General features: G+C 52.4%; 5 protein-coding genes across 5 annotated transcripts; 2 read left to right on the forward strand and 3 right to left on the reverse strand.

The window, feature by feature from the left end:
• Nucleotides 1-3,273: 3,273 nt before the first annotated feature.
• On the reverse strand, nucleotides 3,274-5,252 carry BKA58DRAFT_360966 (uncharacterized protein). Its single transcript, XM_046168769.1, has 4 exons — nucleotides 4,766-5,252; nucleotides 4,582-4,717; nucleotides 3,729-4,530; nucleotides 3,274-3,676 (listed from the first exon to the last, which is right to left on the reverse strand). Exons 1-4 carry the CDS (start codon nucleotides 4,865-4,867, stop codon nucleotides 3,376-3,378), a joined length of 1,341 nt encoding a protein of 446 aa, XP_046025158.1. The 5' UTR covers nucleotides 4,868-5,252; the 3' UTR covers nucleotides 3,274-3,375.
• An 827-nt stretch (nucleotides 5,253-6,079) lies between these two features.
• Nucleotides 6,080-7,829, forward strand: BKA58DRAFT_411488 (FAD binding domain-containing protein; the record flags this gene model as incomplete). The annotated part of the gene is made up of 2 exons (XM_046172294.1): nucleotides 6,080-6,327; nucleotides 6,383-7,829. 2 exons carry the CDS (start codon nucleotides 6,080-6,082, stop codon nucleotides 7,827-7,829), a joined length of 1,695 nt encoding a protein of 564 aa, XP_046025159.1.
• A 1,220-nt stretch (nucleotides 7,830-9,049) lies between these two features.
• On the forward strand, nucleotides 9,050-10,912 carry BKA58DRAFT_457741 (uncharacterized protein; the record flags this gene model as incomplete). Its single annotated transcript, XM_046174644.1, has 2 exons — nucleotides 9,050-9,306; nucleotides 9,489-10,912. The coding sequence occupies 2 exons, from the start codon at nucleotides 9,050-9,052 to the stop codon at nucleotides 10,579-10,581; spliced, it is 1,350 nt and encodes a 449-aa protein (XP_046025160.1). The 3' UTR covers nucleotides 10,582-10,912.
• Nucleotides 10,875-12,274, reverse strand: BKA58DRAFT_360976 (arginine N-methyltransferase 2). Its single transcript, XM_046168770.1, has one exon. It carries the CDS (start codon nucleotides 12,230-12,232, stop codon nucleotides 11,042-11,044), a length of 1,191 nt encoding a protein of 396 aa, XP_046025161.1. The 5' UTR covers nucleotides 12,233-12,274; the 3' UTR covers nucleotides 10,875-11,041.
• A 183-nt stretch (nucleotides 12,275-12,457) lies between these two features.
• Nucleotides 12,458-16,253, reverse strand: BKA58DRAFT_338848 (rab-GTPase-TBC domain-containing protein). The gene is made up of 5 exons (XM_046168301.1): nucleotides 15,911-16,253; nucleotides 15,465-15,831; nucleotides 14,045-15,297; nucleotides 13,055-13,996; nucleotides 12,458-13,005 (listed from the first exon to the last, which is right to left on the reverse strand). The coding sequence occupies exons 1-5, from the start codon at nucleotides 15,962-15,964 to the stop codon at nucleotides 12,943-12,945; spliced, it is 2,679 nt and encodes an 892-aa protein (XP_046025162.1). The 5' UTR covers nucleotides 15,965-16,253; the 3' UTR covers nucleotides 12,458-12,942.
• Between the last annotated feature and the right edge of the window lie 216 nt (nucleotides 16,254-16,469).

Consider the following 16,469-nt stretch of genomic DNA (forward strand, 5'->3'; position numbering starts at 1 on the left):
TTCCTGGATTCTAGCCTCCTGCCGTGCATGTCTCACCTCCGCCTCTTCTTTCGTCTTCTCCGCTTCGGCTTCCAATGCTAATCTCCGCTGCCTTTCGAGGACCCGCGATAATTCGTTTGTCCTTGGTGAGTTCATCACACACCACAGCTTGACCCGTATAAGCTCTTGGCTATGACGCACTTCGACCTCTGCAAATTGATGGGTGTGTTCCTTGTTAACAGCTGCGAGCTCCCTCGCGTAGGTCGCTTCTAAGTCTTCGAGATGCTTCTCATGCTCCGTACGCTCTGAATCAAGCGCGCTGCTCAGACTGAGAACTTGTCGCTCTTGCGCCCTTAGGTCTTTGATCAACGCCGTAAGTGAAGACCTCGCGGCGGCAGCGTGCGCTGTAGAACGCGGCTTGTGGCTTGTCAGTTTAATTCGTAGATACCTTCGTCACGTTCACTCACTGTGCTTATTGGTGTAGGTGGATGGATGTCGCGACGGGGGAAAAGCTCTCGAAAAGATGGATTGCGACCGCGATTGTTTTGTCGTGTCGCTACCATTGCGCATGCGAGAGCGAACGGTTGTTCGACATCTCTGGGAGATTGCGATATTGTAGGGAGACGAGGTATGAGAGATTTTTGTTAGGCTGCAGCTCCAGTTGAAGGGAAAAGTTAGGTTAAGATGCTGCAAACGGAGTGGACGGGGTCTACGACAGCGGTATGATCGAGGAAGCAAAAGTGAAGGTAAGAGGAAGTTCAAATCACACACCAACTACCTGATATGGGATTGTTCATCTCGGTCCTCTGGTATGGCCTCGTCTTTGACATTTGACGTCTCAATTCGCATCTCGCTTTTGTCTATCCAGCCGGCAGCACGAGTAGAGACCCATCTACGGGGTGTTCGCCCACAAGCATTGCAATCTCGGCGCACTTTTCGTTGATGCTACGCAACTTCTCGTTCGCACCTTTATCTGCAACGTTTTTTGCTTTCTCTCCAGATAACTCACCCTCAAGTTCGGTAACCCTGTCGTTGAGCGTCACAACTTCTTTGCCCTGGATGTCATGCTGTCTTGTGAGGTTTTCGGCACATACAACGGCCAGTTTCCGATTGTTGGTCTCTCCCTTCAAACTGCAAGATAGACCTTTGTTCTGGATTCTCAGTTCGTGGACTTCGTGTTTCAGCTCTGCGATAGCGGCGTCCTTCCCTGCAAATATCATGGTGTTCTCAGCTGTGAGATCGCGTATCTGGTCCTGCATCTTTGAAAGATGGCCGTTGTAGACCAAGGCAGTGGCGCGAATGTCCGAGTAGGTTTTGCTCTGCGAGACATGAGCAACTTTCGATGGAGACTGGTCGCGCAAGATATACATACGAGTTCATGAGCGATAGCTGTCGGACGAGTAGACTGCACCCCGTGACAGACAGCAAGAGAGGGATCCAAAGCGATTAATGGTTGGTGCTGTGCTGGCGTGCGCAATGGAGTCATGTTATTGAAGGTGAGAAGCAGAAGCTGCAGAAATCTGCACAAGGTCGTCCGATAAAACTGAGGCGAGTGCAGCCTCATCCCGCCCACTGAACCCAGGTGATTTATCTCATGTATCTAGGAAGATGATGATGGCAATCTACTCCAGTCAACGTCTCTCTTTCCACGAAGCTTGCGGCGACTTGGTAATATATGAGGAAGTACAGCAGCTAGGTCGAGACAACGGCGATATCATTCTGAGAACATAGTATTGTGAAAGCCCGTTACCTCACTGAGATCACTCTACTGTTCAGCTTTATAAGAGACCTCTTCCCGGCGTTTCTTCCAAGAGCCCTACATCTGCTCTTTTCTCAAATTCATGTCGCTTATTTTCAGAACATTGCATAATGCTGTTAATTGTGTTCGTTTTTTCCACGTCATCACTAGTCTCTGTCAACTGTACCACCAGACATATGTAGGGACTTCTGACACTAGATTGCTAGCGCGTATCTGTAGCATTTGGAAACGGTAGTTTGCGCTCAGTCTTGAGGATGTTATTAAAGCCTCGCATTCGTATACTGTGAGATCTGCGTTGAGGCGCAAACGTAAAAGTCAATTCCTTACTCCCGAGGTCATGTGAAAGCGGGAGCCGGAGTAAGTAGGAACCGATGAGATCTTCCTCCAGGGCTCGCTTCAATACCGACATGAGATACATGCTTTCGGCACTTTCCTGTAAGTTCTTTAGCTGATCTAGGAAGTTTGGTTGACATGTGAAACGTGTTGCTCTAGACACTTAGTGCAGATAAGTTGGACCTACGCGTGAGGCTATCACACTTGATCGCCCGACACATCGCGACAAGTCGCAATTGCTAGATGTGCGAGTTTAGGACATGCATGCGTGCGCGCAAACTTTCGGCGTGATTCAAAGACGCAATACGTCGCACGATCACCGCTGCGATGTTGATGACGACACTGTCTTCCGGCACTACGCCGCCAAGGAAGAAGTTGTGCATCTTTGTGATTCCAGCATTCGCAGGGCAAATTCTTCGTCCGAGTCGAAATTGTGAGCGCAACGTCGGCAAGCGCCTTGCTTGTTGAATGCGACATGGCGACATCGCCTGAGCCACTGTAACGTAATCGCAGGGCACGTACCAACCGCCACAAAACTTGGCAACTCCGCCGATTCGGTGGTGGACGTTGAAAAGGTCACAGGCTAATTTCGAGTAATCATCTCCTTAACTAGTCTTTCTTCCAGAAGACAAGTGCCATCGCTAGCAGTAAGTAGTCGTTGCTAACAGCCTCCATCTGCGGACAGCCGACAATCGGCTACCCAGAGATCGGGCCCACATCGGACCCGTAGCTCTGCCGTACCACAAACTATAGCAGACTTACGACGCATCGGTTTTATTCCACCGCGAAAGCCCGTCCCAGCTCGGCCGTGTTTGCCATAATTGCGGATACGGGATGATTCGTGTGTGGGGACGGCAGCACTTGAAAGGGGTGCCTGAGAGACGCCATCTATGGAACCCTTCGCCGTGATGGGAATTGTCGCAATACTCAGATGGTTGAATGAATAAGGCCGCCAACCGTTCGCCGTTTAGACTTTTTCGCAATCGCTTACAGAGATCGCCGACACGTGGGACTAGTGTGATCTTCCACGAGGATGTCGGTGATATCCCGGTGATCTGCGCTACCCTTTTGATGGGTCGACCGAGAAAACGAAAGGTGGGTGCTTCAGCATCTGTCGATCAGCGGCAGTTACCACGCGTATGGAAAGTTACGTTTCGCAAGTAGCTGTTTGAAGGTGAAGTTCGTCTCGAATAGGTTTCAGCGTCGGCAGAGGCATTCATCAAAGTACCTAGGTAACATGTGTTCATGTGGGGAGCGTCAGGTGATGCGAAATACTCATGATCATTACTGTATCGGATGTGGTACTATGGTCTCTGCTTTCCCTCATAGCTTACCAAGCTAGCCTCATCTGTGTCTCCTTGACTATGGCTATGCTTCACGTGATACGAAGTTTTGACTCTGATGCCATCTTCCACCTTGGTATCGAAAGACTCTGTACGGGGGCTGGATATAGCCGTGTTCAAGTTGTACGACTTGTGTTTTTGACTGACGTTCCTGAGTTCGTTGCCGCTGCCGTAGTTGTAGTATTGACGACTGCGTGCCGATGAGCCGCCGAGAATGGGGAAGAGTCTGACAAGGAGAAGACGGAGGGTTGGAAGGCAGGCGCTGGTAGGAACGTTAATAGATGCGATATACGAGTACGAGTATGAGAACTTACCACATGATGCCGACGCAGATCTCAATCGAGCTCCACATTGAGACGTCGTAGAACTCCCAGCTTACGTTCGATGAAGCGGCAAAGTGCACCAAGGCTTGTAGACGCAGGATGCTGACGACGGTGACGAAAGTGCCGACGCAGAACATCAGCGCTACACCGACCTTCTTCTTCCAGTGTAGCTTCAAGCCCCAAAGCTGCCAAAGAGGTACACCCAAAATCCAGAAGTCCAAGGCGATGGATATGGCCGCATTCGATGCAGTGATGGCGTTGATCTCTAGACAGGTGCCTTCGTGCATGCCATCCCATTTTGTCCAGAAGTAATGGATGGGCCGGCATTGGAATATTGCGACGATGATGAAGGCGACACCCCAGAGTACGGTGAAGATGATTGTACCCCACAGTAGTCGTTGGACCCCCTTGCTTGGAAACACGCGGATGTAGAAGAACAATAGCGTGAGTTTCAGCAGCATAAGCTGCGTGAAGTAAAGCCAAGCCATGATGTAGAAGTATTGCAGCATCTGAGTGATCTCCGTTGGGGTCAGGGTCCAGAGATCTTGGCCAAGTCCATTCTTCACGGTGCCAAAGACAGTGATGACGGCACTGGGTATAGCGGCTATGAGTGTCGCCAGGACGCACCAGTCGTCGTAGCCAAAGTCCATCCTCGATACGGTGGCCTTGAAGGCGAAACGCATCGCAACGAAGGCAGCAGCTATGCATACCATGACGTTTGACAACAGCACATAGCTTTGTCCGCGATCCCGTACTGGGGCTCCGCAGGTGGTCAGGCTGATGTTGCGCGTAACTTTGTGTTTGTCAGTCCTTTGTTCGCTTCCATCGGGATTGGTGCAAGTACCTAGAGCTTCAGGGATGGTGCAGCCGGCGCTCACACACAGCGTTACGTTGTTTTGGAAGACATCGTTCGTGCAAATACATGCTTGGTCTGTTGGTGAACAGGTGTTTGTACCGAAAGCACTCAAGAGGCACAGTTGCTGCAAGGGTGAGCGAGATGTTAAGAAGTTGGGCTGCAAGGTACTTACAGCACATGCGGGAAGCTTTGACAGTGCAGGCTGCTGTGCTGCATGTACCATGGAGATGGTAACGAGCCACAACAGGATGCATTTGCGAATCAAAGAGATCATTTTGATGCTCTCACGCCTCTTTTGCGCAAGACACTCCGAATGTTGAAGACAGATGGGCGGACCCCCGAGTTTGTAGCCGATGCGTAGGATATAGCGTAGGTCTCAAGTAAAGCGACAGCGGGACAGGTTCCACCATTTATCTTCCGGCTCTAAACGGAAGGTGATCCTCGAATATGATGAGCGCAGGGATCCCTCGTGCGGTTTATAGTGCGTCTCTTGTAAGGCCCAGGACTGAAACCCACGAGTCGTAGCTATCAAGGTGGCTGCCGTCATTGTCATGAACTGCCGACTGCAGAAGCCTACCCGACCATGGCATTCCAATAGCGCAAACTTTGTTAAGAAGTGCTGGCGCACATTTGGTCGGAACCTAGCATTCATCAGTGCTGGCGGCATGTCATCCAGAAAGGGGTCTTGCCTTGTTCCAGCCGAGCAGCGAAATGTGGGGAGCGGTCCGGTGTGTCATGGGCTTGCGAACGCCACGGACGCCAACCGAAAACCACGGTAAAACCTGAACACCAACTTCCACCATCCATGGCCAACGGAGGATAATTTTAGACTTTCGAAGATGCGACAGAAAGGGCAATGATGAGCATAGCGCAATGGCAGAGGCGGGCGAGCACGTGGAGCTGATACAATGCGATAACAGTTGCTCAGTGCGCAACTAGACATCTTCGTTCGCTGCACGGCTGCCGAAATGAGCATCTCTCCGAACGTACCAAGACGACGAACGCTCGCCAAGATCTGCACGTCTGTCGGTTCCTGGCGCCACATCGTGTCGCCTGAGGACGAATCCCATAGTTTCACGAGTGTCAATCCTAGCGAGCAATCCGTCGTTGAGTATCCACCCCCAAGCGTTAGGCCACCCGGCGAATCCCCCCCATTCATCGGTTGGCCCACTCTGCCCTGCAGTAGGTTATTCTCGCGTGCGGCCATCGATTCCCGCACGAGGTCTTCGCCGGCTTCCAGCCCAGTGCAAGGCTACCTTGCATTGGTATCGGCATGTGGCACAGTGTCTCAAGTGGACACTGTCGGCGCTGTAGCCAACAGAGGAAGCAGACATATTCCAAGTCTTCTTCTTTGAGATGGTCTCCGAGATGAGAAGTATAGTTCGTGGCAATGCAAAAAAGATAGTAAGGGGAACAATGACTATATATGAGGGTCGGGACAAGTCTCTTGGTATTCATCACTATCATCCAGCTCTTTCAAGACAAGATGAGGCTCATCGATAACGCTCCGCTCCTTGGAGCCGTACTTCTTGCACGCCTCGGAAGCGCCCAGGATTGTTACCGTCTGCCAAGCGATGCCGACTGGCCATCCGATAACGCGTGGTCGACACTGAACTCGACCGTGAACGGGAAGCTTGTAGCTACTGTCCCAATTGGCTCCCCGTGTCACGACCCGACGTACGATGCCGACGCTTGCGACGCATTGAAGTCATCATGGCTCAACCCGCTGACACAGTAAGTGCAAGAGCTCCGTTTACATGCTGGGGTAGAACTCTAATTCTCTTGGCAGCACCCCGTCCTCTCACTCGATCATGCAGTCGTACTTTGCCAATCAGAGCTGCGATCCATTCTCCGATAGGAGTATCCCGTGCACTCTGGGCAACTACGTCTCGTACTCTGTCAAAGCTACCGAGGCTGCGGATGTCGTCTCTGCTCTTGAGTTCGCCAAAGCTCAGAAGATCCGTGTCGTTGTGCGCAATACTGGGCATGATTTCCTTGGAAGATCTACCGGAGCCGGCGCTCTCGCCATCTGGACCCAAAGTCTCAAGAACATCGCCTTCGGCGACTGGTCCGATAAGCACTACACTGGCCCGTCGGTTACTGTTGGCGCTGGAGTGATGGGCAACGAGTTGCTCGAGGCAGTGCACAAGCAAGGCATGAGTGTCGTGTCTGGCGAATGTGCTACCGTTGGTCTAGCAGGTGGTTTCACCCAAGGTGGTGGACACTCCGTGCTCAGCACTGAGTTCGGACTTGCTGCTGATCAGACCTTGTCCTTCGAGGTCGTCACTGCTGAGGGCAAGATGCTCACTGCTTCAGCAACCGAGAACGCCGACCTTTACTGGGCTCTCAGTGGAGGTGGCGGTGGCACATATGCTATCGTCCTCTCATTGACTGTGCGAGCATACCCGGCCAAGCAGGTTGGCGGTGCTGCTATGCAGCTTCTCGCCTCTTCCACCACCCCCGAGAAGTACGCCGCAGCAACTGCCAAGCTGATTGAGCTCTTGCCGGCGATGATCGACGCTGGTGCTATGGTCGTCTTCTTGGTCAGCACTCAGTACATCGTGATCAAGCCCGTCACTGTCTGGGACTCAACAGCTGCCTACGTCAAGGACGTTGTACTTGCGCCTTATGCCAAAGCTCTTACAGATCTCGGCATCACGCCTCCAATCGTCTACAGCGAGCTGTCTTACCGCGACCACTTCGATCGCTACATGGGCCCTCTTCCACGCGGCGCATACGAGGTCAACCGATACCAATTTGGTGGCCGTCTCATTCCCCGAACTGTGGTCGAGAACAAGACCGCCGACCTTGTCAAGGTCTACCAAGAGCTTGCCGCTGAAGGCGTCTTGCTTGCTGGTAGCTCAGCAAACTACAAGAAGCCCGCTGGAGTTGCCAACAATGGCGTACTACCCGCATGGAGGGACGCTATGATTCAGCTGCAGCTCATCACCAACTGGGATTCCACCGCTCCTTGGGCTACCATGGAGGCCGCTCAGCAGAAGATGACCAACGAGCTCATGCCTAAGATTGAAGCCATCACACCGGGCAGTGGCTCATATCTGAATGAGGCAGATTTCCAGCAGCCGAACTGGAAGGAGACCTTCTTTGGCAAGAACTATGACAAGCTGAAGGACATCAAGAAGAAGTACGACCCCAAGGATGTTCTCTACATCCTCAAGGGTGTTGGTAGTGAGGCCTGGAAGGTCAGCAAAGACGGACGTATGTGCCGTGCTTAGATGTGGCGTTTATTTTAGTCTTCTTGTACATATAACTTATTATGCTGGGCTTCTCCCAGTTCAAGAACTTATGAACCCTTACCAAATCTTCCACCCGGCAATGCGTGCAGCGACGTTACCAACGACCAGAGCAACCCATCCGAAGGGCGACCTTCATATTGATCTGAACGCGGCGGATCAATCGGAATTACGATTGTGCGAGACATGATGTGGCGTAGATGGGTTGTTCTGCTTTTGAAAGAGACAGGTAAGGGCATCGCTGTCTCTTGATGCAATGTTATGCGTCCGTGCACGCTCAGGCCGGCAACAACTCGTGTCGCATTCTACAGAATGATCCAAGTAGAAGTATACATTATTTCGTATACGAACTACTTACAAAGATATAATACTGTGTATGCAGCAAACCTTAGAAATGCGACACGAGTTATCACCGCCCGTGGTGCGGCTAAAACTACACGTAACGTCGCGTCGCGATTTCCGGACCCTTCATTCACCAGACAACCTTAATGCCACCTTGGACTCTTCATCACTCCATATATAGACTCTGCCTGAGGATTAAGCCATGCTACTGTGAATGTGTGGATCTTTGCCAGGCTGCACACATGGCTTTACGAGTCGACCCTTGCGCCTGGCCGATGGCTGCCTGCAGCTTTCCCGTTACGGGTATCTCAAGCGTAGGCACGGGGATGCACCTACCTCATACTACTTCTCAGTGGGTTCCTGTGATTTGTTTGGTATCTAAACTAGGCTTCCTTCACTCTCTGCACCCACATTGTTTCTATCTTTGCACAAAGTTTCGTCGCGTCATCGTTCTTTGGTATCTCTTACAGCAATAAAGCAACCAGGGTTCTTTGCCACTTGAAGAGATGCTGTCTGTCTGGGATTATTTGATACTCGATAGCCTCACACCAATCTTTGGCTGAATCTTCACATGTACAGAAGCGTGCAAGGTTTCCTTCGCACCACATTCAGGGCTAACAAGTCGGGTGAAACCTTGCCGACATTCACTTCACCTTCAACGTGAATTCACAATCGTATATCAGTCAGTCGCCTCGCGCGCCACGTGCTGCCTTGTGTCTACACAATCTCCACACGCCTAGATATATTTTGGGGTACCGAACCCACTCTACCACGGTGCTCGACTCACCCGCGAACGATCACTCTCGCAGCCCTCTTTAACTGATAGGAATTCACGCCACACTCTATCTACAACCGCTACCATGTCTAAGAGCTGTGTGATTTGCGGCACCGAGGAGAGCGAAGGCGAACTACTTCTCGAAGCACCCTGCGGCCGCCATCTGGTCTGCGCCGACGACATCGGTAGCTTTTTCGAGAATGCGACAAATAACGAGAGCCTGTATCCGCCACAGTGCTGCGATGTTATGTTTGTGTTAGACGACTACGAGGACTACGTGCCGTTTGAGGTGGCTTGGGCGTACCAGGTGAAACAACAGGGCGAGTATACAATCCTGGCAAAGTAAGTCCTGAATCAAGATACCCGAGCGCCTCATACAAGAAAAAACCTGAACAGGTCTAGAGCCTGCATCGACGTTAGGTTACCTGCTTTGCATGTTTCCATGTTGATGTAGGCCGCAGACCTGTTTAGTTTTTCCCTAGGTTCACGTGCGAGTAACAGATTTGAATCTAACACTTGAACAGATTCCGAACATACTGCGCAAACCCATCTTGCGCGAGATTTCTACCCCCCGGAACCCACGTCGAAGACCCCGAGTCGAAGATCATATACGCTATCTGTGAGGCCGAAGAGTGCGGAAAGTTGACTTGTGTCAAGTGCCAGACGGCGCTCGACCAAGGGGCCCGGAATCACAAGTGCGAACAGAGCGAAGACGACAAGAAGTTTAAGCAGACAGCGAACGAAAAGGGCTATCAAGAGTGCTTCGTCTGTGGCGCAACCGTAGAGTTAGCCGAGGCGTGCAACCACATTACGTGCGAATGCGGCAACTCATTCTGCTACATTTGCGGCGAGAACTGGCCTGGACTGCACGGCTGCCCGCATTACGGACCCGCGGAGTACGACGAGGAAGGATACAACCAGGATGGATTCCATCGCGACTCTGGTCTAAGCCGTGAGGGTCTCACTCGTCGTCAAGAAATTATGCGTGCCCGTGCAGAGGACGAAGCGCAGGGCGACGACGATGACGACGAAGACGAAGACGAAGGTAACGAGCACAATAATCCCGAATGGGAAGTCCTGCAACATCTGACTCCCGATCAACGCGCTGTTGTCAATATGCTTCCTCATGGGCCCCGCGAAGACGCTTTGGACCAGCATCGCATCGAGTTGTTCGAAAACCAAGGTATTACGTTCGATCAGTTCCATCCTCAGCCTCCGCCTCCGCCTCCACACCCGCAAGATAATGGTGAGGATGGTGATGAGGAGGGGGAAAATAACGGTGAAGACGATGAGGAGCCCGACGACGACGAGGACATAGACGCAGGACATGGACCCGCCTTCGATGGCTTGCCAGCTGAAGCAGCAGTTCATGACGCAAGGTTCGTTCTCGATGCAAACGAAGAAATGCCGATCACCCATGATATACCAAACGACGAGGACCCCCAAGAAGTACCAGGGGAATTTCCCGCGGACCAAAATGAATTCTACGACTTCGCCGGCTCAAACATCCAAGTCGTCCCGGCCGGCGGAGAAGCCACTTACCATGATATCCCCGCCACAACTACCCAGCCTCCCACTTCCCACAACGACGTCAACGACGACGCACCCGTAGCTTAGCAGTGCTACATCGTCGTTGCTCGCGACTTCGCCACAGGAACAACAGCCCACGTCATACTACGAATAACCTGAACAGGTCTGCAGACTACACTGAGTTGTAGTTGGGCAAAGTAGAAGACCCAAGGTCAATGTAGGCTCCAGGGTGTTCAATTTTTCCTTGTATGAAGTGAAGGCATCGCTGTTTCTGGGTTCGATGTTGTGCGTCCGTGCGCGACCAGGCCGGCTGTGGGATAGTGTTGGATCGTAGGGATAGTCCTGGAGTGAGAGGTGCTAGATGGCGTTGTCTTCCAATCGTGATATTTCCAGAAGTAAATGAGGTGAATGCCAAAGTCTCGTCAGTAACATCGCGGTGAACAATACACTTCATAACGTGATCTCATTGCCCATTCCTTTTTTACCATCACAGGTGGACTTAACGTTACTGTGTAAATAACGTATCCGCCTACACACTGCTCGCCATCTACTCAACGAAAGTGTTAACAGGCAACCTGTACACATCAATAGTCCAGTACGGCCTCCTGGTCCCCTCCCACTGATCACTTCCGTGCAGCCCCTTCGGCACATCGATATCCTCCCACTGCGTATCGAAGCCCGCCTCATAAAGGTCCATCTCAGCAACCTTTGTGTAAACATCATAGCAAATCTGGCGATCAGCCCCAAGACCATTATACCATCCAAACTTGCCGTCTTTGGCCAAAAGCGCAACAACGTACTCCGCGAAAAACTCCTTGAGCGCCTTGTAGTCCTCGGCAAAAGTATCATAGTAAATCGCATCCAGCACAACACCTTGCTCCACCAACTTGGGCAGAATATCCTGCCACCTGCCCTCGTGGATCTTGACATTGGGCTTGTCGTACCAGCCTTGCTCACGCAGCCGCTGGTGCACCTGGGGATGCGCCTCGATGATGTGGTGTTCCGCGGGGTCATGCGTAAGAATTGCCGTATCGACAATACCCATCCCGTGGCCTACATTCATAGTGCGAAGACCGGATTTGGGAATCAGAGTCTCGGCATGACGTTGCATGATTTGCGTTTCCCAGTCCATCATGACGGCGTTGTCGGATTCGTCGAGGAGGATGCCGGGTTTGTAGCGGAGTTGAGATTTCAGGTATGCTTTGTTGTCGAGGGAGACGTCGTCGAGGATCTTCTCTTCGACGACTTGTTCTACGGCTTTGGCGTCTTCGGCGGAGACTTTTTGTTTCTTGGCGGCGGGTTGCTCGGTGGTGTCTTCTTCGAATGCTTCCTCCACGTCGTTGTCGCCCATGCCGAGGGCTTCTAGGCGTGCGAAGAGGATCTCAGCGCGGACACCAGCTTCGACCATCATGTCGTAGATCTTCTTTTGGCCTAGGCGGAGGGCAATGCATCCTGGTGTTTCGTCTTCCTTGTTGAGGTCGTTCCAGATGGCGCCGTTTTGGAGGAGGGTCTCTACTGTTTGGATGGCAGCATCACCCGCCTCCTTTCCATCTTCAGCCTTGCCGCATGCTGCGATTGCTGCGTGTAGTGGTGATGTTGATACTGTCGCTGTGGGGTCTTGCACGTTTGCCGAGCCATCCTTGAGCAGGACGGTCAACGCCGGCACATCGTGACGCTCCGCCGCCGAGATGATGCGCTTGGCGAGGAGGATATCTTCTTCTGTTGCTTGTTCGGACATCTTCAATTGCGATCGTATCGATGTCGATCTGAGTTGCAGAATAGACTGTGGGGTTGGGTAACTTTTTCTACAGGGTTCACGATAAGATAAGCGAAGACTAGTGCTTCACTGCGGCTTCCTGATGCGGCATAGCTTGTATTCGACTTCTGGCAGGCAGAACATAGCTTCCGTAACGAATAACAGGGATGGTAGACTAAAAGGCGTGCGAATAACAGACACAGTACAGTTACAATCGCCAGTGGCAAGCATATCCATATCTGCTGAATCATGTCGTGCTTCTATTGATGATCTAACCAACTAGGCTTCCATCATAACATGCTACAAGCCAACGAAACAAAGCGGAAAACGCCTTCCATGAGTCTATAGAGATAGACGTATGCTGATTCAATCGCCACTTTCCTAAACACCTTGCTCCCATTCCATGCAAGCTATCCAATTCTGATCGTATCCAACTGAAGGCATCTCCATCCGTCCCACCAAGCCACAGGTACAGATAATGATGCGAAACTGATGATGCCAAAGCATAACGCGCGACAAGGCCCTGCCAGAAGTGCTATTGTACGGGGCGGACGTGTATATAGACATTAGAAACGAATTAAAGGGCGGTCGACGCGACAGAATAGATCTGATCCCCAACGGGTGGCGGCGCTTGCGTGCTGTATGCAAGTCAATCCGATGCCTTTGATGCAAAAATGAGCCCACCACCGGGCTTACTTCATCATCTGCGAAATGTTGTTCCACTTTTGCTTGAGCGCTTCGTGCTCTTCGTTGATCTGGAAGACTGGTCAGCGGTGCCCAGCATCGAACTTGGGTGAGACTTACTGTAGCCCATTGCATCTTGACGTCAACCAATTCTTTCTCCATCTCGGCCATCGAATCCTCTAGGTTGCGGTTCTCGTTGTGGACGACAATGTTCTTTTGCATGACAGTCTCCATCTCGTTCTTCAGTCTTGCTTCAACCTCAGCAGGTTGGGTGTCGACAATCTTCTGTAGTTCCAAGACCTTGGTCTTCAACGTCTCGTTTTCTTCGGCGAAGTTCTCATTCTCGACCTTGGTCTTGATGAGCTCAGAAGCGACCTGGACATGTTCCATGTCGGACTGTTCAGCACGATGTTCCAAAGACCGAACCTTTTGCTCCAAATGCGTGACCTTGTCTTTCAATCCATGAAGTTCTGTCTCGCGCTCCTTCTCTACGCGTTGCTGTTCTTTCCACTCAGCGGTGTATTGCTTGAGCATCTCTGGCGTGATCTTGACGGAAACTGCATCTTTGACGAGGGTGTCTGCGCGATAAATCTCCTTGTCGATACCGGCCGTCGAACCAAAGAAGCCGTTCTCGAGAATGGAGTTGGCCGACGGAGCTTTGTCGATGTAGACATCGAACAATCGCTCTTTGAGGAACTGGGTCAGGGTAGACATGTCCTTCATACCCAGCAATGTTTCGGCGTTCTTCTGCATCAGTACGATGCCGAACTTCAAGATCGCAGACTCAAGACCCTCGCTGAGTATCAGGTCGTAGATGCGCAAGACGAGCTGTAGCGGGAATCGGTATGCAAACAACGTGAGGAACCATTGCGTTGCGTAGAGCTGGGGCTTGACCTCTCTCCGGCGAAGATGGCAGTACAGAGCAGGTTCGAGATCTTCCAAAAGGCGTTCGAACTGGTAAAGATGCAGATGAAGTCCAGCCATATCAGCCACGAAAAGGTCGCGCAGACGATATTTGTTCATGAGCGTTACGAAGAGACTAAATGCTTCTTCCTCAGGCATCTACCGAAGTTAGTGGGGGCGATGATTATCCCAAAGGTGATGACTTACATTGAAGAGCAGAGGCATAGCGATGAAGTTCATGCCTTGAGCGTAACCAACAGCATCATCGTACAGAGCATAGGCTTTGCAGATACCAAAGAGACCGTCTTGTAGCCCAGCTGCCATGAGGTACTTGGAGTAGCTCGTCCGCGCTCCGAGATCGCGCTTGATGACCTTTTCTAATTTGGAGATGGTGGCTGCATTCTGTTTCTTCTCCGCGGCAAGCCTCGCTTGTACCTTGATGGGGTCTTCGTCTGACGTGAGTGATGGCGAGCCTAATGGCGCAGTCGTGCTGGCAGCTGTTGTAGCCGGGCTCGAGTAGTCAGAATGCACAGAAGACGAGGAAGAAGCGACCGAGTCCTTTCCGTTCGCACTGGCTTGGCCGGTGCTGACAGTGCTGTTCCTGACGCTCATGTATTCCTTGTCTGTTCCACGAGCGACTAACTCCCTGTACATGCTCTCCAGCTCCTCGCTTTTACTTTGCGCCAGCACTTGCCAGATAACACCACGGATGACTTGAGGGATACCGCTGGCGATGGCGCGATTCAATTCTTCGGAGCTGGTACGTGCGATTGCGGCTGGGCCCTCATTGACCACTGACTGCCATAGATCCCAGTCGACAGGCTCAGCCGCATCTCCCGCCGGACCAGCGGCGAACCCAGAAGCGGTACCAGGGGCCAACTTGGGGTTTATTGTAGGTTGCTTTGCGAGCGCTGGAGGACTTCCTGGCTCTTCCTCAGCTAGAGGGGTGGGACTGGCAATGCCGAGACCGAGACCTGGTGATGCTAATGCTCCTGCTGGACTGCCATCTCCGGTTGTGTCATCCAGTGTTATGCCCGCTTCTTCCCTCATCCGCAGAATCTTGAAACGATCTCGCAGGCTGCCCTGGCTTGATCTGTTCTTGGAGCCCATGTCTCCCTCATCTTCGATCCTGCTCAAAGTGAGCTCAGGATTGCTGCCGATGGTTGCAATAGATGCCCCAGTATGACGTCGCTCGGCAGTTGTTGTAGTCGCGGGAGGAGACTCAGGCTTCTTGCTGGAACTATTCCTCGAAAGCCACGCAAAGGGGCCTGTGAGCTTCCTAGTCGTCGGTGCCGGCGCGGGCTTCTCTTTCTCTTGTACAGCGGGCGGTGCGGGTGGAGGAGGGAATTTTACGGGTGCCATTGTGCCGGAAAGGCCTTGTAGGCCACTTGCTGAGCTTGTGGAGTCTCGAGAGTCTCGCGGTGGTAGTTTGGGAAGTATTCCAGCAGCCTTGGAGCCTTCTGTAGGGCGTCAGCTCAAGTTCTGCGCTCAGCATGCATTCGCGCATGACGCATTTATGGCTAGGGAGTGAATGCATGCGGGGCGCCCTCGCTCTTGAAGCATGATTCGCCGAGCATGCACACATCACATAGCCCTAGATTATGCCAAACAGAGTAGGTGTACTCACCACTATCCAACGACACATCGTCCATGTCTGAGGTGACTGAGACCCTGTGTCCAGTCAAGAGTGGTGACTTGGCTGCCGGTGCAGTCTCGGTAGGCTTTTTGACGACTTCGGGTTCGCTCTCTGACTCGTCGCTATCATCTTCATCCTCATCCTCGTCGTCGTCGTCATCATCGTCGTCATCCTCCTCGCTGTCGTCGCTCTCCTCTTTGGGCAGTTTTGGGACTGCAGGATTGGGAGAGACTGGTTTGCCGGCCTGTACGGTGGAGTTGGAAGACTCTCGCTGTAGGAGGGAGCGTGACCGCGACTGCGATCGTTCTGAGTGTGAGTCGGGGCGAGGGGTAATCTCAGAAGCGTCTTCGAAGTCGTCCTACACCGCCGCGTGCATGTTAGCAAACTTGCACAGTGATCTCCTCCTCTGCCGCCAGATCAAAACAGGCATTGCTTACACCGTCTTTGTCGGAACTGTGTGAGCTCGTGGGCCTTTCGGTCTTGTCCGCCATATTTGCAAGGGTTGGCGGTGTAGGCTACTGCGGGTCGGTCGAGGGTATCTTGAAAGGCAGCTGCCGTCAACGTGCGGAACGTGTCGTTTAGGCGTGTGTAGAGAATAGAGATTAAAAAGTAGTACTGTTCGGGCGTCGGGGAACAGGTCGGGGGGCGCGGCGGTGGTTGTGGGTGGTGATGGGGAATTAGGAGCGGGACAGCGACGTGGGTTGGTGAATTAGAGAGAGTGGAGCACGACCCTGGCACCCTGGCCGCGGCCTTGAACTTCGGGGAAGCCACTGAGGAGCCACAGCGACACCTGCACCCCCGTCTGTGACCAACAACGGCCGGCCATGGAAGACGAAGTCCGTGACATTTCAGACTCTGACACGCTGCATGACGTCGCCCTCTTCATGCCCGATTGTGCATATGCAGCCGCACCTCCAGGCCAGCTGTTCACAAGGCGCGCCGTGGTGGTACAAACAGCCCACCATGGCCTGCCATACATAAGGTTAATCTGAAACA

Source organism: Alternaria rosae, assembly GCF_020736505.1.
Source record: "Alternaria rosae strain MPI-PUGE-AT-0040 chromosome Unknown BKA58scaffold_5, whole genome shotgun sequence".
Lineage (NCBI taxonomy): Eukaryota > Fungi > Ascomycota > Dothideomycetes > Pleosporales > Pleosporaceae > Alternaria > Alternaria rosae.